The sequence below is a fragment of the Rhamphochromis sp. 'chilingali' genome (assembly GCF_963969265.1).
Source record: "Rhamphochromis sp. 'chilingali' genome assembly, chromosome: 16".
NCBI classification, from domain to species: Eukaryota; Metazoa; Chordata; class Actinopteri; order Cichliformes; family Cichlidae; genus Rhamphochromis; species Rhamphochromis sp. 'chilingali'.
In genome coordinates, this window is record NC_137943.1 from 5,514,732 (window position 1) to 5,537,697 (window position 22,966).

The 22,966-nt window shown below is 39.2% G+C and overlaps 1 protein-coding gene across 4 annotated transcripts; it reads right to left on the reverse strand.

Moving 5' to 3' along the window:
• Positions 1-1,178: 1,178 nt before the first annotated feature.
• Positions 1,179-22,396, reverse strand: LOC308383423 (polypyrimidine tract-binding protein 2-like). Of its 4 annotated transcripts, XM_080861354.1 has the most exons (17): positions 22,272-22,393; positions 20,999-21,020; positions 20,784-20,835; positions 20,323-20,486; positions 19,542-19,613; positions 19,379-19,450; positions 19,107-19,265; positions 17,780-17,890; positions 16,921-17,089; positions 14,507-14,584; positions 12,907-13,019; positions 10,409-10,442; positions 8,006-8,098; positions 7,523-7,639; positions 5,176-5,275; positions 3,665-3,742; positions 1,179-2,927 (listed from the first exon to the last, which is right to left on the reverse strand). In XM_080861354.1, the coding sequence occupies exons 1-17, from the start codon at positions 22,277-22,279 to the stop codon at positions 2,798-2,800; spliced, it is 1,572 nt and encodes a 523-aa protein (XP_080717480.1). In that variant the 5' UTR covers positions 22,280-22,393; the 3' UTR covers positions 1,179-2,797. The 4 variants fall into 4 exon arrangements, with proteins under 4 accessions (XP_080717480.1, XP_080717481.1, XP_080717478.1 ...); XM_080861355.1 differs by lacking the exon at positions 14,507-14,584; XM_080861352.1 differs by lacking the exons at positions 1,179-2,927; positions 3,665-3,742 and adding an exon at positions 4,339-4,723 and having other exon boundaries at positions 22,272-22,396.
• Positions 22,397-22,966: the final 570 nt, after the last annotated feature.

Here is a 22,966-nt window from a genome sequence, read left to right on the forward strand (position 1 = left end):
TTAAGGCAGGCACGTACACCTCCGCTCCGCTGCATCTCAGCGACTATCGGTCTGGCACAAAGGGCACCAGAGCCAGAGTAGGGGCGAGGCGAGCTGGAACAAACCATTTTGGGAGAGGGGTATCTATACTTTTGTTGTTAAAATATTACATCTCAACCAAGTACTGTATGCTTTCTATATTTTTTGCAGTGTATCTCACACACACACACACACACACACACACAAAAGACAATATCCTGTACCAAATATTGTCAAAAAAGTAAGAAATCTTTGGGGGTGCTTTGATTCATTTTGGGCACCCCCAAAAATGGGCTAAAACGCCCCTGCTGCCAACACAACAAACCTCATAAAAAAGAATTGGAGAGCCGGCTCTCACTGGTGGGAGTTTGCTCTTCTGATTCACTACAAAGCTGTTAATAGTGACACATCACTATTAACCACTTGTTTCCCAAACCAGAAGACCAAAAAGTAGCCTGATGGTTCTCGACTATTCATGTTTAAATGAACTGGTACCAATATTGCACTTTTCTACCCATACTGTGCACTCAACAGTCACTACACTACTACTCTAAGGTGTACATCACTTCTCTCTCTCACACACACACACAAAGCAGGAACAACTGGGGGCTCAGTATCATGCTCAAAGATACTTCAGAACCTGCTCTAGCTCCTGAGTCACAGCTACTCCATGTATGGAAACAAATATTCATGAGATAATACTAAATGGAAATACAATTGAAGACAATTATTTGAGAGTCAGAATGCCAAGGGACTCCGGTGGAATTTCACCCATTTAAAGCAGAAATTTCTTGGATGGTCTGTACCTCACAGCAGGTTGCGTTATTTCTGATTAATCCAAGCACCAAAAGGCTATAAACACAACAGAGGTAAAGCTCTGAGCCTTGTTCTGCTGGAGGTGTCTTCATATTAAAAATAATTTTGTTTTCTATTTTAAATGAGACTGTAGGCAGAACAAATGATGTTCCTTGGAGGTGCAGCGTTTTTTCTCTGCAAGTGTGGTAAGAAGAGAATAGCCAAAAGAGGGAAAAGCTGAGAGAAAGAAGTGAGAGCAGAGAGAAGTGAACAGAGTGAGAGACGTTTATTATAGATAAGGTACAGATGAGAGCAGAGGCCTGAAACTACCCAGACATACACAAACACAATTTTACTTGAGCTGGTTGGTAGAAAAGACGTGTTTAATTTGTGCTAATCTGAATCTTATCACAAAAGAAACTGAACTCAGGTAGAAAATTTACAAGAATCATCTAAAAACGGTCTAAAAATAAACTCTGCAGCTGGAAACAAGATCGAGAGGTGAGAGAAATAAAACCAACTTATGAGGCGACCTCAGCTGAAACAGTGACAAGTTTTGTGCGTCTCACTTTGATAAATAACCACGGACTGTCAAAGAGAACTGAAAGACAAGGTTTGCTTCTTTTTAAAATTAACAAGACATTTTTTCCAAACATAGGTTTACAACAAAAGATTGGCAATCATTACCAATACACATGTTGTTTAAAAACACAACAGTAAAATCAAACTAAAGGCACATGTACTTAGGTCCCGATGGGTTATCCTAATATCAAGAGACCAAAATGACATGTTGAACCCTTGTTTAAACAGATAGCATTAGCAAGAATCCTGTGCATGTGAGTGTGTGCATCCACTTACGGCTGCTTTTCCAATGACTAAGATGGGATTTAAACAGGAAACAGATGGCATCACCTTTGTATCCTTAATATGATTACAATGAGTCGATACATTCTATGTTGTGCTGTGAAGGACATTTCAGGGACATACATGTCCGAAACAAGCATAATTCACTTCAAACGATGACTATCATTCCTACAAATCTTTTTAAAATCATATAGAAAAAAGGTACAATAGACTTTCTAATGTTCTTTAAATGTAGAAACAATTTCCAAAATGATTGTTCAGAGACAGGATAACCAGCAAGAAAGTATGCAAGTGAAGGAAAAAAAAACAGAAATGGTGAAATTCTGACACAATGACTCTTGTGCATTAAGTGTTAAAAACTGTTGTTACACTTGGTGTTTAAACTACATTTTAAAATGACTGGGTGTAGGTAAAGAAACCCCCTCTAAGTAACGAGTGCTTCTAATGTAATACTGGTCATATTTACATTTCTTTCGACTCCTGTATGCCCACTGCTAGATTTCTTTTTCCCTTGAACATGTCATACTTTGGCAATGAACTACATGAGATTTGAAGAAGCGGAACAGTCCAGAAAACATCTTAAAATAACAGACAACCAAAGAGGAGCAGAGACGATGTAAATGGCTTTCAGAACAATGCCAGCCTGATGTTTAAACTGGTATCTGCTGAAAGAGTAGGTGGTTCAGAAAGGAATACATAGAGAAGTGACTCAGACTTCAAAGATAAATTCAGGGAGAGGTCAACTCTGACAGACAGTTCAACACGAAATAAACCACAGACCGCACTTTAAATGAAAACTACCAGTCTGTACTGCTCTAAAGAGGATCTCAACACCAGGTTAGATTTGAAGTCTTTTTCACCTGTAACCCTGGTAAACAAAGATAACACATTCAGCTGGTGTTTAGTTGCTCTTTAACATGTTGTACGGATCAAAGCAGAACTGCCTCTGGGCTGAGACTGAGGTAAGCACTGCTTCTACTGGTTGAGAAAATATATTGTAGTGAAATTCTGATTTTCTCATTTTTTTCACTGAAAACTATTCCAAGGAAATTTTCAAAAAGGGGACCACTGACAGTGACTTGTTGGCTTGTCACAGATCTGAATGTGACAAGGATTTGGATTAGATGGTAGACTTTGAAAAGGAGACTTTCAGATGGTGATTTCCTCCCATGTCGTAGTTGTGAAGATCCATCAGGGCTTGGATCCCTTCCTCAACTGATGACATCTGGATCAAAGCCATCTTACGGTCTCTTAATCGGGAAACAAAGAAAAGTTGAATGTCACAGGGAGCAAGAAAAACATGTTCACTCATGTTCACTTCTTCTTTAACATTACAACTGCCAGAATTTGATAATTTGATTATTTCATTACAGGCTGCAATGTTCAAATATATATTAGAATGTTTTAATAAATCAATCAATAAACAGTTGGAGCTCAGGCTGCTGAGCTCTGGATTTCACTGCTCTGTACAGCCACCAGGTTCTCCATGTGTTCTCTCACACACTCCACCTTCTTTAACGCGCTCTGACACGACTTAGCATCCCACCCACGACCTTTCAATCCCGGAGTAACTATTCATCTTTTATCAATCCATCACATCCAGCTAGCTCTGCCTCATGTCATAGCAATATGCACATCAAAATGTGTGTAAACAATATGTGTTACTAGGCAACCCAACATGTTCTGTTCTTGTTATTCATTAATTTCTATGGGAACAAAATGATGTCCCATTTGATGAAAAAACCCATTATAGGAATGGTTTGGGAATATGAAATGATAGTGTTTTAATTTGACCACAGTTACATAATTTAAAAAATTCCAAAGGGTCAAAATGATCCCCTTGTGGTTCTAGTGTTCTTTTGTAAGTTACCCCAGTGAATTGCATGCTACTTATCTAAAGTGTTTCAAAGTTTACTGCTTTTAACTTAAAGTAGAACGAATACCACTTATAGTGTCTTAAATAACTTCATCCTGAAAGGTTACTTACTGGAAAAACTTGAAGGCCTTCACAGTCCCTCCACTGTTGGAGAACAGAAGACGCAGGTCATCCTCTCCTACCCCATCACTAAACAGGAAAACAGCAACTGTTATAACCTTGAAGCAAAGAATTATACACTGAACAAAAATATAAATGCAACACCTTTGTTACTGCTCCCATTCCCCATGGGATGGACGTAGAGACCTAAAATTCATTCCAGATACACAATATAACCATCCCTCCCAAACAGTGGTCACAAATCAGTCCAAATGTGTGGTAGTGGGCACATCTGCTATATTGAGATAATCCATCCCACCTCACAGGTGTGCCACATCAGGATGCTGATCTGACATCATGAGTAGTGCACAGGTGTACCTCAGACTGCCCACAACAAAAGGCCACCCTGGAATGTGCAGTTTTTTGCGCTATTGGGGGTCTGGGGACCCAGAACCGGTCAGTATCTGGTGTGACCACCATTTGCCTCATGCAGTGCAACACATCGTCGCATGGAGTCTATCAGATTGTCAATTGTGGCCTGTGGAATGTTGGTCCACTCCACTTCAATGGCTGTGCGAGGTTGTTGGATATTCGTGGGAACTGGTACACGCTGTCGTATACGCCGGTCAAGCACATCCCGAACATGCTCAATGGGTGACATGTCCGGTGAGTATGCTGGCCATGCAAGAACTGGGACATTCTCAGCTGCCATCTGCCCTGAACAATGTGAACCATGATTCATCCGTGAAGCGCACACCTCTCCAACGTGCCAGACGCCATCGAATGTGAGCATTTGCCCACACAAGTCTGTTACGGCGACGAGCTGGAGTCAGGTCAAGACCCCGATGAGGACGACGGGCATGCAGTTGAGCGTCCCTGAGACGGTTTCTGACAGTTTGTGCAGAAATTGTTTGGTTGTGCAAACCAATTGTTCCAGCAGCTGTCTGGGTGGCTGGTCTCAGACGATCTTGGAGGTGAACCTGCTGGATGTGGAGGTCCTGGGCTGGTGTGGTTACACGAGGTCTGCGGTTGTGAGGCCGGTTGGATGTGCTGCCATATTCTCTGAAACGCCTGTGGAGACGGCTTATGGTTGAGAAATGAACATTCAATGCACGGGCGACAGATCTGGTTGACATTCCTGCTGTCAGCATGCCAATTGCACGCTCCCTCATTGCTTGTGGCATCTGTGGCATTTTGCTGTGAGACAAAACTGCACATTCCAGGGTGGCCTTTTGTTGTGGGCAGTCTGAGGTACACCTGTGCACTACTCATGATGTCAGATCAGCATCCTGATGTGGCACACCTGTGAGGTGGGATGGATTATTTCAATATAGCAGATGTGCCCACTACCACACATTTGGACTGATTTGTGACCACTGTTTGGGAGGGATGGTTATATTGTGTATCTGGAATGAATTTTAGGTCTCTACGTCCATCCCATGGGGAATGGGAGCAAAAACAAAAGTGTTGCGTTTATATTTTTGTTGAGTGTAAATAATACAATGTGTCCGTGGCTATTTTACCGAATGTTGGAGAGGTGAAGCGTTGCTGAGGGTGGAAAGATGTTCTGGAAGTTTTTCGATCCTGGCTTCTTAAAGCGATGGAGTGGTGAGCCAGAAAAATCTGTGTATTGAAAACAAAATATCCACATCTTGACAAAAACACCTGCTAAAAAGTTTTGCTAATAATTCAATAACCAAATCTAGAAACTACAAACATTTTTAGACTCATGGACTAGGTCAGGGGTCGGCAACCTGCGGCTCCGGAGCCGCATGCGGCTCTTTAGTCCTTATACTGCGGCTCCGCGTGGTTTGGGAAAATAAATTAGAAGTATTTAGCTGAAGTGTGATTTATTTATGTTAGTTCTTTTTTAACTTGTAGTTCTAAATTGGAAGATTACTGTGATATTGAAATATAAAAATAAAATTATATTCTATTATTTTTTCATTGCTCAAAATAAGCGTCACACTCGTGGAAGCCGGTGTACCCGCCGAAACGCCGTGCATTTATCGAGACTTTCAACCCCAGGTAGGCCAATTATGGATCTTCGGATCCACATTATGTCAGCAGCTGTTCTCCACCGTGAACTATGTTAAAAACAAACACCGCTCACGCCTCACAGACGACAGCTTACAGTCCTGCGTAAAGATGAAAGTCCCATTGTAAACATACCACGGCAGACCCGACGATGTTTCCATGAACATGCTTTTCAGCATCTCTTTACTGACCACTTTTCACACACGGTTGCTGTACGCATACAGCCGGCTGTAGCTTTTCAGCTCACAGCCCGACACATAATAACACAACAGCATAGATAGCACCCGTCTGTGCTATCTATGCGGGTACCGCTCAGGTGCGTCGCCTGCCCTGCAGCGGCGCTGCAGACCACGCCCCGCCACACACATTAACCAGGTAAAATACATATTTAGGCAGAATTTAACAAATATCTATTTTTCATTTTTCAGCAGCATAGTGCTCTTTTACAATTATTTTTTAAAAGTCAGGTCAAAGCTCCAAAAGCTCCAAAAGCCCAAAGGCGATATAACAGTTTTTGTTTGCTACATGGATCATTTTAGTTCAGCTGGGTGTCTTTCCTTTTGTTATATTTCTTTAAGAGTTCAAAATGTGTTAATTGCATAAATAAAATGTAATTTTCTCTGTAGCACTTCAAGGATTTCATAAGCAACATACCTTAGTTGTTCACACAAAGCATAAAGGTAAAAACAGTATATACAGTGTTATCTTTATTTTAGATGTCAAAAAGTATTTGCGGCTCCCAGTGTTTTCTTTAGCGTGGAAATGGCTCTTTCGGTGTTAAAGGTTGCTGACCCCTGGACTAGGTGAACAATCTTTGAATATGGCATCTGGTTCTCCCAAGCAGGACAGCGCTGCCATTAAGACAGAGAAAAAACTTTCTAGCATCTTAAATTACCTTTATTACATATTGTTTTATGCACTTATGTAACTAGATCAGGCCACAGCTGTTTTTCATCAAATAACAGTTGTTTCAATGTTCTTTATTTAAAATAATGAAGTTGGCGATAGAAGTGTAACATCCAAAGGGGCAAAGTGAGCAAACTTTTTTTTTTTAAGTCAAGTCTCTCCTTTGACACACAATCATCTTTTTGGTATGCCACACAAATTTTGGTAAAGTCAAACATGTGGATCATAAATAACGAGATTTCCATACAGGATTTGTTGGAGTGTAGTGAAGGAAAACACACAGAGCGTTGGGCTGCAGTGGCGACACCTGTAGGGAGCAGCTATTCTTGATGCAGGGCTTGACACCAGCTTTGGAGTAAGGCTGCAGTTATCACTTATTTTAGTAATCAAGTATTTCATTGATTATTCCATCGATAAATTGGATAAGAAATACTTTTGTCTCATTAATGAGCAATAATAAATATTCAAAGGTGCAAAAACAAAAGTTTTAGAAATTGTAGTGTTTTAAGTTTGTACACTGTTAAAAAATTAAAACAGAATGGCTGTCTCCAGCCTTCAGCCAGTTGTCTAATTTAAACACCAAATTGGATTACATTAACAGTTCATCTGCATGTTTCATTTTAACTTCTGTATATTTCAGTACAACCTTTGTAGCTTTACTGCAGATTTTTCACTGTGTAAAAAGTGGCAGTGGATGCGAGCAGCTGCAAAGTTTGCTTTTCTTCACATCAGAGTTTGTTAAACAGGTGGTTTGATGAAGGTAAGTACCAGCTGTTTCCAGTAAAGGTTTTAATGATGATTACAGGAAAAAGTGCTACTATTTTGGACAAGCCATTATACTGTGGCCTCCCGTGGCTGGGTTAATCCTTTGATACACAACAAGCAACATGAAAGATACTGCCTTGTTGCCTTCCAGGATCATCTTACCTTTAGTTAATAGTTGGTCATCCAGTCCTTCTCTGGGCAAAGCCACAGTCTGGTGTTTGGACAGTGTCACTCTCATCACTTTACCAAACACCTTCTGACCATTCAGGTGACTCATGGCTACAGGTGAGAAATGCAAACCAAGAGAAAAAAAAAAAACTTGAAATCTGACAAATGTTGAGAATATGAAATTTTCTGATGCAGTGATTTTGATGATTACTGTACTGTAATCATCAAAATCACTACTCGAGTGACTTTGTACATGCAAATCTCAAGCGCTACAAAAACAAAAGCACATTTCATTTTCTTCATATCAATGAGAATCTTTAACAGAACATTTTTTTCAGTGAAATAATAAATAAATACATTTTTCCTAAAGAGTTCTTCAAAATATGTCAACTAGTGGAACTGGCAAGTTTTCACATTAAGCCTGAAACAGTGATTGTAAAAATACAAGCATCATGCCTTAAATGATCTCAAACTTACCAAGTTGAGCCTGGTTGCCATCTGACAGCTGAATCAGAGCGCTGTCCTTTTTGTTGTAGAGTATCTTTACCCTTTGCACATCACCATAGACCCCTGAAGGTACAGAAAGAAAGAGCGAGAGAGAACGAGCGCGAGCGAGAGAGGGAGATCGATAGGAGAGAAAGAGAGCAGGGGAGAAGAGAAAGAAGACAGATAGAGCAGGAGAGATGGAGCCGACGAAGATAAAAAAAGGAGAAGTGTGAAGAATGGAAGGAATAAAGTTAGTGCTAGAAAGACAAATGAAAAAGATGGAATCTTCCCATTTGACTTCAACTTTAAAGTCAATAAAATGCCTCTGTGAACCTGAGTAGTTTTATATCATGACTGTGAACCAATGAGAAAATCGTGGTTGAGCTTTAGCAATGACACCTGATTGATTATTGAGCAGTGTATGCAGGACTCACAAATCCAGCCTAATAATGCAATTCAAAATGGAAAACTAGACACGGACATGGTCAAAAATACACGTCATTAAACAAATATAGAGTAAACTAAGTCAGGAACATGACTTAGTTAGAACTCAGAACGACTGATATCTTTTCAGTGATTTTGAATGGAGATATTTTGAACCGTGGACATCTTGGAGTTGCAAAAACTAAAAACTAGTTTATATGAGTGTAAAGGCAAGAAACTCTCGTGCTACTCGACAGTCCAATGTGACCTTTGTGACACAACTTATTTAGAGGATTGATTGGCTGCAAAATCCAACTGCAAACTGACTGCACTTGTTTAAAACAAAATCTAGGAAAAGAAGGATAGAAAGAAAAGTAGCGCAAGAATGAGTCTTAATGAGTACACAGGACTGTCGTGATCAACCTGATTATCAGTAAGGAAGGAAAAAATAAAAAACCACTAAAAGACACATGGTAGCCAAGGCACAAGGAGAAAGACAGCAGAAATCTGCAGGGATGCAATACTTTCTGCTGTGGTCTTTGCTAATAAACTTGAGAGTGGAACAAATATTTATTTTGCCATTTCATCTAAAACAAATTTTATCTCATTTGTGGTCGCTGTGGTGCTCTAACAACGCTTCTATTACTTCTACTGGCTGTAAAACCTTTCAGCACTCACTTTTACAATGAAGCAGTTGAATTACATTTTCACAGGCAGATGTTCAATGTATTTAAAGGTTAGTCCTAAAACAATAGTCAGGTGTTCATATCAACACTGAAACAGGTTCCTAGTCATTAAATAATCCCTTTCCTAATGCACTTTTAGGGTACAGTTTTAAAATTATAAGAAGAAGAAAAAAATTAGGGTGATTAATGCAAATACTGGTTCAAGCACTGGCTGGCTGGGGCTTGTTCTCCCTGTACCTGCATGGATTTCCACTAAAAAAAAATCCTGCTTCCTCCCACAGTCCAAAGACATGCATGTTAGATTAACTGGTGATTCTAAATGGCCATGGACATTAAAAAAACATTTTCTCTTGTTTTTACTGGTCTGTGTGTGCTGTGGTACGAGAAACATGCAAAACTAAAGATATATCATAAACTGTTAAGCTCAGTCTGAAACCTTGTCAATGCCAGCTACACGTACAGAAGCTGCTCAGCCATGGAAAACCATGCTGTGAAGCTCCTGGTGGACAGTTTTTGTGTTGATGTTAATGGCAGAGGATGTTTGGGTCAGCAGAGCATTAGTGACCCCTCTCTGTACCTTTACTTTACTTTTACGATTTGAATTATTGCAACATCACCATTTTATTTTTGTACCATGCTCCAATTCAATGAGTTCTTCCACAAATTGCAGACTGCATGGCTAGATGTATAATTTTATACTCCTGTGGCAAAGAGTCAAAACACACCTAAATTTTAAGATTCCCCATACTTTTGTCCATATACCATACATTTTTTCCATGCTCAGTATGAACAATTAAAAGCTCTCTCAGTGTTCACAGAGACACCCGACTATTGACTTGAAAAAATTCTTAAGTTGAAGAAAATATGGTGCAGTATTTTAGATACATATATGCAGTTGACAGTTTGGCTTTTTCGTCTTTCTGCAATTGTACATGTAAAAAGAAAACACCAACAACAAAAAACAAAACAGAAACTTGTCTTTTGACTGAAGGCCTGCTACACCAACTGTGGACCAGGCAGAGTTCTTATGCGTTATAGGGTATATATGTAAGTGGTTTTGGTGTCTTGAGTTTAGAGATAAGCTGACCGAATGGACAATCTGTCAGACTCACTGCACTTTTAATGTGGTGACAGAAGTATATTTGAACTCTTGAGTACACAATATAATAGAGAAAGGCTTGGAAATACAGGAAGATACAGAAGTCCACGACATCACTGAAGAAAGTGAACAAAACTTGATTAACAGAGAGAGATATACAGATAGAATAGTAGAGGTTGAACATACCGAAGAGGGTAAAGAGACTTTGAGGCGTGACCATCTTTAGAGAGAGAGACCGCAGAGCAGAGGACAGGAAGAGGAGGAGCAGAGGAGGAGGAAGAGGAGAGACGAAGGTAGAAATCAGACCGCCCAGCGTTGGACGAGGGGTGGTGGTTTCCATGATGGTGAGGGGTGGAGCAAAGATGAAGGCCATGGGGGAGTGGGAGTTTCGGAGAGGAGGAGGGTCAAAATGGCAAAACCAAATTGGTTTTAGATCAGAGTGAGAAAAGTGAAGAGTAAAAAGTGAGAAAGGAGGCAAAATAATTCAGGGCAAATGTAGATGATTGGTTAAGAGAAGTGTGCGGCAGTAAAGAATGGATGGCCACATGGAGAGAAAATAAATGTGTGAAGGGGGAGCAGAGGAGGGAAAAAAGGAGGCAGGGAAAGGAGAAAGGAGGAGAGGAGGACAAAAACCAAAGCAGAGGTCAGTAAACAGAGCATCAGTGGAATATCAACGGAGTCTGATTGATTGCTGGCTGGATTTCAAACACACAGTCCAGTTTTGTTTACACACATATGCAAACATTTCTTTCGGAATGCATTTAACAGCGAAGAAAACAAAACAAAACAATGGAAGGCAGGTAGAATAATAAACAAAAAAACAAAGAGTGAGTGGAAGAGTGAGCAGCAGGACACATCAAACCAAAAGGACACAGTACCATGAAGCAGATGGCTGGAGGCATCGAGCACCACAAGAACCACCATCCATGTCTGGCAGATCAAACTGACAAGTGTGGAGGAGCTTTATACAAACAATGGAGCTAGACCACTTAAATGCAAAGCAATAAATTATTCATTCAAACATTACTAGGGATGCACCAATCCAAGGCAATAACACCTGTAATATACCTGCTAATACGGAGTACTGATCCAATAGTCCGCTAGTACTAAAATACAAAGCTGTTTCCATCCCTCTGAGGAGGAGATTCGGAATCATTGTTTGTAAAAGCAAACTACAATGTAAGAATGCATTTGTGTCATTTAAGCTCAGTGTGACACTACTGTGATGTCATTAATGGTCACACTGGTTTCTCATTGGCCCGCTGTCACTGATACCTAATATAGCTTTCAGAGTCATGACTGGCATTGGGTCGGCGCATTCCCATGTACGGCAATTTAAAACCAGGACGATCTAAAAAGCTATTCATAAAAGAACATGTATTCATTTTACAAATTTCATCCTATTTAAAAAAAAAAAATCTAACATTTCAAATAAGTCCTTGTGTCATCACTATAAGTAGTCCAACCCTGGAACAAGATCCTCTGTGTTAACAGAGGCCATTGCCAAAACAAGGGTGTCAGTTTGTCACATTTTACTACTACCAAAATTAGTCGAAAAATTTTAGAATGTTCAAGATGGATGAAAGCTTTTTTTTAAAGTTTTGCTCATTGTCTGGGACTTCTTTTACTATGAAAACTGGAAACTCAAGTCTACTGTGTTAAGACAGCTAAAATCCATCCATACATTTGATGACAGAGTTGAGAAAGAATGAGCAAGTGACTGAAAAACATCACTTGGGTTCAACACTTACAATATGAAGAATGGCCACACCACACCCAAACACTACTTAACAAATGGACTGTATTGAGCAGACTCCCAAGTGTATGTGGAAGTTGCTGCTCTCAAGCGGATTGGTCACCAGAGAAAACTGTGTGCTCTTATGAAACGGTCAGGATACAGCTCCTGCACTAAGGGTAGAAGTGTGAAACCACTATTTTACTAAGAAGTCCATTTCAATACAGAGAGGGACAAAGACAGACAGAGAGAGAGGAAAAGAGAAGGAGTTTGATAGAGAGATGGAACACAGAAAAAGATAACAGGTACAGAAGATACTGGAAAAACAGATGACAGAATAGTTGCACATTTACACTTAGAAAATTAACAAAAACTTGAAAGACTAAATAGAATGCTATGATAAAAAATATACAAGTATGCAGGTGTTTATTACAGAGAAACCTCTCACCATCTGACAGACACAATGGGATCAAACATGAAGTAGTTGAAAATATTTTAAGACAGTAAAATTTAGGACTTGTGATGGGTCTTGGAGAACAAAATCAATCTGGAGATTCATCTCTCTCTCACACAGACACAAAAACACACATATACAGACACACACACCCTCACACCACTCCCTAACAGTCATTCCTGAATCTGAGAAAGTTCTTGAAAACAAGATAAATTGGCCAATCCACACTGGACAATTTAACTGGGGAAAAAAGTTTTGGTGCTAAGTGAAGAAAACCCTGAAACAGCTTAGGGGTCAAGACGATGTATTATACTTTAGCTAAGTGGAGGAAGATATGGGAAAAATTTAGCACACAAAAGACATAGCACACATCCAACCACAGCCCACACAGGAATTTACACTACTACCAACCTCAGCAGCATCCAACAATTCAAATAAGTGCATTTTACAGAACTTAAAAATATTACTTTAACATTATGCACATGGTTTGTGTACCTCTTCATTTAGGTTGGATGCCAACAGGACCCCTGACACTCCTGATCCTGATAGAGCAACGCGACCTGCAGCTGCTGCTGCCGCTGCTGCCGCACTCAGAGGGCTGATGGCTCCTGTTCGGAAAGCACAAGAGAAGGCACATCTCAGAATTAGACACTAAACTACAAAAACTAGAAACACCAACACACTTGTTTATTGTCAGCTAACTGCATGAAGCATTGGCAGGGCTATTATTTTTAATCAGTTTAACAGATTCTAAATGAAAGAACTACTGTGATCTGAAATGCGAAATATGTAACAATTCCTCAAATGTGATAAAGAAAAAAAGACATGAAAAGAAATCAAAATGGACAACCTAACCAATTCAGGGTAGGGTCTGACATGATTGAGGTTATTGGTGGTATGACAATTGCCATTTAACTTTAGCTATCTCAACTTTAAAAAAAAAAAAAAAGGAGTACTTGTTGGCACTACAGAAATGAAAGGGAACGGTCACCAAAGTGAACATTACCTGCACTATACCATTTAACATTTTTGCTTCTTCTCTATAGAGGTAAACCACATAGAGAAGCAGGGCTTCCAGTAGAAAAGCTGTTAGCCCCATAACCTTCAAAAGTCAACATCATTCATACAGCAAAGAATGATCAAGGCCGCTGTAATCTGTAAATGGGGAACATATGTGGATGGATAACAGCTAAACAGTTAAAACAACAGTAAATAATATAAGTTATTATTGAGTTGTTTGTTTGTTTTTTTAATTAACCTTTAAAGCTTTTTCCAAGTTGCTTTTATTTCATACCCAATAAAAATATGCTAGTGGATACAGGTAACAGCTGTAACTGTACAGCTGGGGGAAGGTGTAGCTGTCGACAACAATGAAGCACACATAACATTTCCCCCCCCCCAAATCTCACTGCATTCAACTAACAGGGCCATTTGAATCAACACAGATTTACACTCTCAACAAAGACCCCTCATTTTAAAACATGGGGAAGAAAAACAACCATGAGCAAAGTTTTCACACATCTGACTGAATATTATTTCTATATTTTTTTTTTTACAAAAATCAACAGCCATAACATACAACCTGCATTTAAACCATTTAAGTGTTTTGGTGAACAGAACAAGTTAATCTACAAAGAGAAATTCTTCAAGACTTCAAAACGCAGCAATCTTTAAATCTCTGAAACTCTCAGTATTGCTATTAAATTAAGCTGAAAAAGCACAGTTTAAACAGTTCAGCTAATTTAACACAACCTATACATATATTTAAATATTAAAAATAAGATTAAAAAAGCTCATAAAAATAGTTCAGGTTAATCAATGCCAGCACATTATTGGGAAAAAACATTTATTATGTGATGAACTATAATAATACAGGGGACTGCAAAGAACCCAAGTGTTTACAAGATGGTAAACAGCAGTTTCTTAAGGCCACTATTTGCCTCATTTATATATTTAGTTCCAAAATCAACCGACCTATTTCGTAACCACTATTCTTTTATAGTAATCATAGCTGGACATGACAGGAGACAGGGCAGCAGTAACAGAGGCAGAGTCATGGAAAAACAAAAATAAGAAAAAAAAAAAGTATAGGTACCTCCACCCTGGGAGAGGGAGAGAGAAGATGAGTAACCTCCTCCACTAGAGTAGGAAGCTAGTGCTCCAGATGGGGTACCTACAAGACAATAACAGCTAGATTTATACCACACAACACTTAGCTAACCTAGCACCAAAGAGTACAAATATCACAAAAATCCATACTGGCCTAAATAACAGTATTATATTTAATGAGTTATTACAGTCAATAAGTAAATATTTATCGAAAACTACTCAAGATAGTGCATGTCAGATACTGCATCGTCACCAGATTAGAAGAGACAAAATTAACATTAAAAAAAGAACTCTGTGCTTAAATGAGATCTAAGATATATCAGCATTACAGCACGGCTGCAATACACCAGCAACCTGTAAGCTGACACCTCACAAAAAGAGGAACAGAGATGATTTATGTACAAGTAGAATGACCAGAGACAAGTTACGGACATCCAAAAGTCAGTATACAAATGGTGTCATCTGCTATGAATAACGTGTACTTGTCTAAGAGAAAGAAACTTGCTTCTCAAATAAAATGTAACAAACTGACCCACAGCTACAACCTGATGGAAATAAATGCAAGTAAGATCTCTTTTGCTTCAAAGATGGAAGATACTTCTCTATGTCTACAGTTTAATTTGTAGCTACTACAACAAACTTGTAATCTTGTAATGTAAGCTTGTAAGAATTTGTGTCGTTTGCCGCAACTATATTTGGCAACAAGCATTATGCTTCCCAACCATAAGCAGTTCGTTGAGATGACCCGGTGCACCTACTGTACTGACCCAGAAGACGCATATTTAGGAAGCCTGTGAGAAAAATAAGCTTTCAATATCCTGTATAAACAGCAAAATGACTAATGTGCACTACACTGCAAAAAGCTGGGTCTGTTTGAAAGTCACACTCTTGATTGGTTGATCAATTCAAATACTTGCCCCTTCCTAATACACAATACAGTAACAAGGTGTTAAAGTTGATTGTTTTGCAGAATATATTCAGAGTGATTAATGAATAACATTAATGTAAAAGGGAAGAGCACAAGGGCAGTAGAAACGAACACCAAGTTTATGAAGACAATAAAACGAAAAGTTGCTTTTGTGTCTGATACTGCATAAATTGCAAAAGTATGAAGTATTGCACATTTCTAACTGACTCCCATGCACTATCAACGACTTGTGCAATATATTTCTTTGTAACGGTTTCGTGCTAGACTTTATCAGGCTAAAGAGGACAACTCATAATATTACCCAGAAACTTTAAACACCCCAGACCAGACCCTAGCACCAAGTCAGTTATACTTATGGGATATTGATCTGGTCAGGTAAATAGCAAAGGGCAAGGCTAATCAGGTACAGCTGCTTTGGTGTTAATGAAAGTAACAACAGGTGCACTAGTGGGGCAACAATGTGACAAGAACGGTTTACAAGTAGGGACCACTGACAAGTTTTCCTCTTTATCTTTTCTAATGTTTTTTAACTAGTTTTGCATTTTGCTATTATCAGTGTCTCTACTGGTAGCGAGACGCTACCAGCGATACCTAGCCCCTACAGAGATTGGACAGGTATTCCAACTCCTCCAGTATGGCACATCGATACGTGCCACGGCCAGAAGGTTTCTTAGTGTCCGATGTCTCCCAGGACAGTCTCGGGAGATTCCAAGACACAGATGGGAGACAGAAATCTTGCCCAACACAATGACCTCCAGGAGACCAGTAGTGTAAATTTCCAAACTGACCAAACAAGAGAAACAGACTTCACAAGGGTGGCTTAGGGTCCAGTGTTCTCTAGTGGGCCCTGGACTCACTGCCTGGCACTGTGGAGCCCGACTGGCATTTGCCACAGAATACCAGAATTGGCAGGTCAACCACTTGCGCACTGTGTTTTTCAGAGATTAGAAAAAGCAGGTTCATCATGAGCACATGTGAACGATCTGAAAGGGTCTGGAGAATCCAATGAGAATATGCTTCCAGTTGGATGGTCATAATTGTCTGGGGAGGCATACACATGAAGGGACCCACACATGTCTGCCAGATCATTTATTCACTTTAATTTTCAAAGTTAATTTTAAATGCATCCCTCTGTAGGTCAAACAATCTATTTACTTGCATTTATTGGCCTTTATTGATTGATTATTATAATGACTAACTGCATTCTTTATTCTCTATTCTTAAATACACAAACAAATACAGAGCGGAAAGGATTACGACATATTCAGTGTAACTGTAATAATGTGTCGGTAAACTGGCTTCAAATTCACTTCCTTAAATTGACCCATGACTGGCAAAAGAATTTCTTTGTGGATGTGTTCCATCTAAAGCAAAAAAATGGAGTTATGAACGTGACAGTACAGGGTTATGGATAAATGGAGGGACAGATAAGTTGATGTTTGATAGATGGATTCAGGAGGTGGTCTATTTACCCAGTAAAGAATGATCCTTGTTGGTTGACTCTCCATCTCCTGTAGGAAGATCAGGCCTGGTGTAATCTCGACTCTTATCATTGTTGTATTTGACGTTAACGTTGACCAGTTTACTGAAGTCTATCCGCAGAGTACAGCATGAGTTATAGATGTTCTGTCCATCCAAAGACTGAAGTAAAAGGAACAAAAGAGAAATAAAAGCTTGTACAATAGTCTTCAAAAGTTGATTCTGTTCATGCAGTCAATGTTGTGGTATCAAATACTGAAAATTTTTTAAGATGTCAGACGAAATCAATAGAGCAAAGCACTTCCTAACTCATATTTTGAGGTCAGTACCAGATTATTATTTTTATTAATAACAACAACAACAATAACAACAACGACAATGTTGTACAACTGTATTTTGGTACATAGATGGCGACAGATAGAAAGACAGATCTAAAGCCTACAGAGATATACTTTAATAACCCTGGAGAAAAGAAAGTGTTAGACACTGTTGCTACTCTGTCAGCATGTAGTGGCTCAACACATTAAGCATTGTTTTTTCTGGTTTTGTCAGCCATTTATGCATCTGCCTGCATACTTTATTTGCGCTTCTACAACAATGGGAAGGCAAAGACCTATTGCAGTGTAACTAGGAAGGATTCAGGGCTATCTGATCCAGCCCTTACTATATGCTTTATCGAAATTAAAGTTTTAAGCCTAATCTTAAAAGTAGAGAGGATGTCTGGCTCCTCAATTAAAACTGGAAGCTGGTTCCACAGAACCAAGAATCCTGGAATCTGCTTCCCATTCTAATTCGAAATAAGTAAGTCTGCATTCTGAGTGTTAGCTCCAGTTTGTGTATTTGTGGCCCCACCAGTTTAGCTTGCTGTGCATTGACGGGGTCACTGAACTGCAGAAGAGCCTGGAATTGGTTGTTCTTGGTGAAGGTTATAATCTTCATTACGGTCCCAAACTTACTGAAGATCTGAGAAGAGGAAAAGAAAAGAAAAAAAAAAAAAAACAAACACCATAAAACCATGAGCAGCAAACTTAAACTGAGTAAGGTTCACAATTTTTTCTTTTTTTTAAATGTATTTTGAGGTCTTTTTACCCCTTAATTGTAATGATGGACAGTGGAGACAAGAGACGAAAGCTGGGAGAAAAACCACGTGCAAAATGTACAGTAAATGGCCTCGAGGCAGATCAAACCCAGGATTCTGTATTAAGGCTATATATAGGTCACATGCTCAACCCAGTGAGCTAAACCAGTGTCCCACCAATTAGATTTGTTATGATAACAGTTTCAAACTATATAGACAAATGACTAGTCAGCAAAAACAGCTTTTGAAAAGTCTTATGGGGATGATGATCAATGTGGGGATGCACCGATTCATTTTTTTCCAGATAACATCCAATACGTTGGCTGCGGACATCTGACAATGCTGAGTATGATGCGATACCAGTTTTAAATTAAGTCGCTATCCTGCCTACATAGTGCTACCAATTACAGTCACAGTAATTAATGCTTTTTCTTCTCACAGACACTTGAAGTGTGGCACTGCTAAAGATCTGGAGGCAAATAATATGAGTGAGTTGACAACATCATGTTATGTTACCATAATAAAAGCTTCCCATGAAGTGTTAAACCAAACCAATGTCCTTCACTCTGGGACCTGATGTAATGCCTCTACGAAAGAATATAATAGGAGTGAAAGTGAACGAGGGAGACAAAGTGAGAAAAAGCAAAGTTGTGTCATCCTATGTTTTCAGTCATGTCAGGTCACTCTAACCACAGTTTACAGTTGAGCAAGAAAACTTTGTTGGCAATGAGAAATGCATCCAAACTGCTGCTGCTTTGTATAACTGAGGTTAGCTTTATGCTACCTTAGCTCTGCAGCTAGCTGTTGGATAGCACACAAACACAGAATTGAAAGGAAGGACTCAAACTATAGATCAGTCCATTGTCATGACATCTTGTAAAGCGCTTTGAGTGCTCAGTAGAAAAGCGCTATATAAGAACCAGTCCATTTACCATTTTTACCATCCAGTTTTGGGGTCAGTACTGGATATCTGATCGAAATATCAGATATATGCACCCTTAGTTTATTTCTGTGCTCCTTTTCTGACCTGTAGTCCAAACATCAGAAAATACCAGACTGTGAATACCAAACATAATGCCAAATTTAGTATTCATGTTTTACCTGTTGTAGAACATCTAATGTGACAGGATAAAACATGTTGTCAATGATAATTCGCAGGACAGGGCTGGGGGGTGGAGTTAAGTCCAAAACTCCTGGGTCAGAGGACGGAGAGCTTCCATCCTGAACTGCTGACACTGCCTGCAGTACTGCCTGGGCCCTCTGAATGGAAAGAGAAAAGACACAACAATATAAGGTGATTTAAGATTAATTCATCGAGGACTGGGTGAAGGACAGTCTTTAGTGTACAAATACAAATAAATAAATCCATCTACCTGGTTAAGAGCAGAGTCTGTTTTCAGTTCCTTATGGTTGGAATACTGGATGAAGACTGGAGTATTTCTGACCTGAATACAATACAAATCCACATATTAGTTACTAAGAATTAAAGCAACAGCGGAAAACATTAATGCTTATAGAAAAGGTTGTACTTCAGACCTGTGGTGTGACAGCTGTGTAGTAGTTCACCATAGTTACAGCAGCTTCCTCTGTGCCCAACTCAAGAAAAGCCTGGAAAGGTACACCATGTTCAACTTTTGAAGAATGATAATGCTACAGTTGAGGTGACAAAAAATCCAGGAAAAAATTAACACAAATGGCTAATTTCACAGAGCATCAATAACACCAATGAAAGCCCCCGGGGAACAGACACAGTCTCACTGAATTTAATGAACTAGTAAGTCCACCTGTATTCATAACTGGCCAGACGCTCATTCAATATAGGAATGAATTTTTGGGGGGGAAATAAACTCTGCTCACCTTATGTTAGTAATGGCTTTCCGTGACTAAAATAATGTGAGAGCTTTTTTTTCTAAATTTGCTGTATTTGAATAGAATAGAATAGAATTCAACTTTATTGTCATTGCACATGCAAATATTAGCATATTTTGATAGAGAAACGTAACTGTTACAAGAGTACTCGCTAGGAAAGTTTTGTCCTTTCAACATTTGCTTTTGGGGGTAAAGTGATAACTAGTATTATCTTCTTTTGCAGTTTACAATGTAAAATCATCTATTTACAGTATTCAGTTCTTGGATTCTGACAAATCACACCACTGCTGTTGTGACACCTTTGGAATAAGGGAGCGGCTGAAAATAGCCTTTTTTCCTTGCATTAGGCCCAGTGCATAATAGTTAATTTCCCATTCTGTGTAAAAGTTGAATGTTTTATTTTCCATCCTAGCACTAGCCGAAACGAGAATATTTCACTGTAGCTCACCTGGTTTTTCCCCTTTAGCATCAGTATATTGGTGACCTTTCCAAAGGGCAGCCCCAGAGCGATGACTTCAGTCTCTGACACCTCATTGGGAAGTTTTCTGATGTGGAGGACTCTGGAGGGAGGTGATTCGTCCAGGCGTTGTTTCTTACTGTCACTGCCATTCGCTGAATATGCACATATAGACAAACATTAAGGATCAATAGCTTTTCATATCAAACCACACAGTTTGGGTCATGTTATTGGGCATACTTGTTCACTGACACATTTTCAAGGATCACTGTAACAAAGAAGTAAGAACAGAACTATTATGAACTTGTAATGTGAAATCATGACTTGACAGAGAAAAGAAATATTGGGAACCGTTAGCACTGAATTTATCTTTTAGGTCACGTATCATATGCACGTAAAACACTTTTTAAGGAGGTGCTTGTGGGTTCCATTCAAGCTACAACTGAACTCACCAGTCATAGAGTTGGGGCTGCTACCGTACATGTTGAGCTCATCTGAGCCTCTCTAGTAAAACAAGCAAAAAAAGAAAAAAAGTTAAAATTTCTATGTTCAACAAAATCTGAAAGGTATACAAAGAAAAATCTAAAAGATCATGTCAAACAGTCAGGGAATACATAATTGTTAAGAGTAGAGGGAAAAAAAACCAAAACTCAGCAATACAACTTACTTTCACACCAACCGCAACATCACTGCCAAAAACAAATGGGAAAAGAGATTAAGGATAAACTGCAAATCTCGTGAGCACTGAAACAATGTAATTGTTCTCATAATTAAAACCAAAATTGAAGTATTGCTTAGTAAAATTGGAAATGATTATGTTGCTGGTGAGAATTTAACTTGTGTTCATTTATTACTGTCGATACTTTGGAGCTCTGATGACTGCACAGATACAACTATCAATGCAGTCTGTAAAACAACTGATTTTCTTATTTCAGAGCTTTAAGTAGAAACTGTACCGTCTAGGCGAGTAACAAAAATGACAAAGTATATGTCGTTTTGGTGCCAATATTCCCTTAAATCATATTACTACTCGAAGAAAAACAATACAGATCACATTTGTTCTGTTTCAACACACCCACCAACTTTACAGCCTGCTTTGAATATGGCCATATTTACTAAACTGATATACGTTCCTCTTACACACCTTTTGTTTATCCATTTTCTTTCCAAATGTACAGTCCGAGCAGTATGAGCACCTGATACTGATGCTAAAGTGTTTTAAAACAAACCTAAATCCAAAAAACCGCCTTTATTTATTGCATTATTTTGCATATAGTTAACTGCACAAACTGTTGTGCGACGCACTCTCACAGTGAAATAATAATATATATATTTTTAAACCCTTAATGTACAATACCCCGACAGAGGTGAGTGTAGCATACATTATTCCAGACAAAGGAGCCTGCTTTCAGTTAAGGCGCGAGCAGCTCCAACTGTCAAGTCATGTCGGCTTTGACATGATTCATTAACGCCGGGTTAACTAATCGCTTATTAAAATTGTAATAACTGACAGTAATAGTCGCCAATGCCATGAAACCACTTACATTGATTCCACTGTTACCGGCAGCTTTGTTAATGTAGCAAGCAAACGTTCAATTTTATTTTACACACAAAACAATGCATTATTACGTCGAAACGCATAAGTGTCTTAATCTAACTAGGTTGTTAACACGAGGCATTACCATTACGTTAGAAAAAGACACATAAAACATACTGCTGAATAATGCTCCCCACACAATCAAGACATTTCAGTAATACATTTCGTGACGTTAGCTAGCTAACGTCGTGCACTTCGCTTTATACAGCTTCACGATTTGCAGGGGAGCTAACATTTAGCCTGTGTCAAACCGAGCAGGGGAAATGCTTTATTCTGAATACGGCCCACGCATAGCTGTGGAGGGCACACCCAAAAGCACCAGCTGCAACATAAATACATTTACCCGTCCATTGCAGCTCTTTGTCCTCTTCTGTCTGTTGATATTTCTGTACTCTTCGATGCGGACACTCTAAGCAAAATGGGCGTTCTTCTTCTTCTTCCTCTTCGTGTCTTTTAAGGGTGAACAACAGTAACATCAGGTGCTTTACTGCCAACCTTTGCTGAGGAGGGGAAAGGGAGATCGACTGTAGAATTTTAGAGGCTGCTTGAAGCTGGCTCCAAAAGCAAATGAATCTCTACAGACTCATATGCTTGAATTATATTTATGTTAAAATCCCTGCGTAGGATAAAACATCAAATCATGAGCAAATAATTTAATTTCACAGACACACTGCCACTTGCACACGGAACAACCCAGTCCTGCAGAAGTCTACAACATGCTTGTGAGAGTGTCTGCTTGGTGAGCACTGCAGCAGACTCCAGCTCTAACAGGCAGCTATGCTCTTAATGCTGAATTCCGGTGGTAAATTGGTGTAATTTTTGACAATGATATGAATATATGCCCCTGTGCACCTGCAAAAAGGCCCAGCACTGACCAGGTGTCAGAGGTGAGCATCGCCTTCACATCATAATCAGTCAGATCCTTTACAGTGGAATGGATAGGGATATAAATTACAGAAATGACTATGTCTGTTTGTGAAGCTACTTGTGGATCATATTGTACTGTGTTCTCTTGACAGACATAGCTCCTACTTGAAC

Bases quoted from the DNA above. Each gene is read 5' to 3' on its own strand.
- LOC308383423 (XM_080861352.1), bottom strand. The intron at 19,266-19,378 runs GTAGATGGATTT...CTTTCCATTCAG, and splicing joins CAGACTCTGCTCTTAACCAG to AGGGCCCAGGCAGTACTGCA. The intron at 13,020-14,506 runs GTACCTATACTT...CTTTCCGAACAG, and splicing joins CTCCCTCTCCCAGGGTGGAG to GAGCCATCAGCCCTCTGAGT.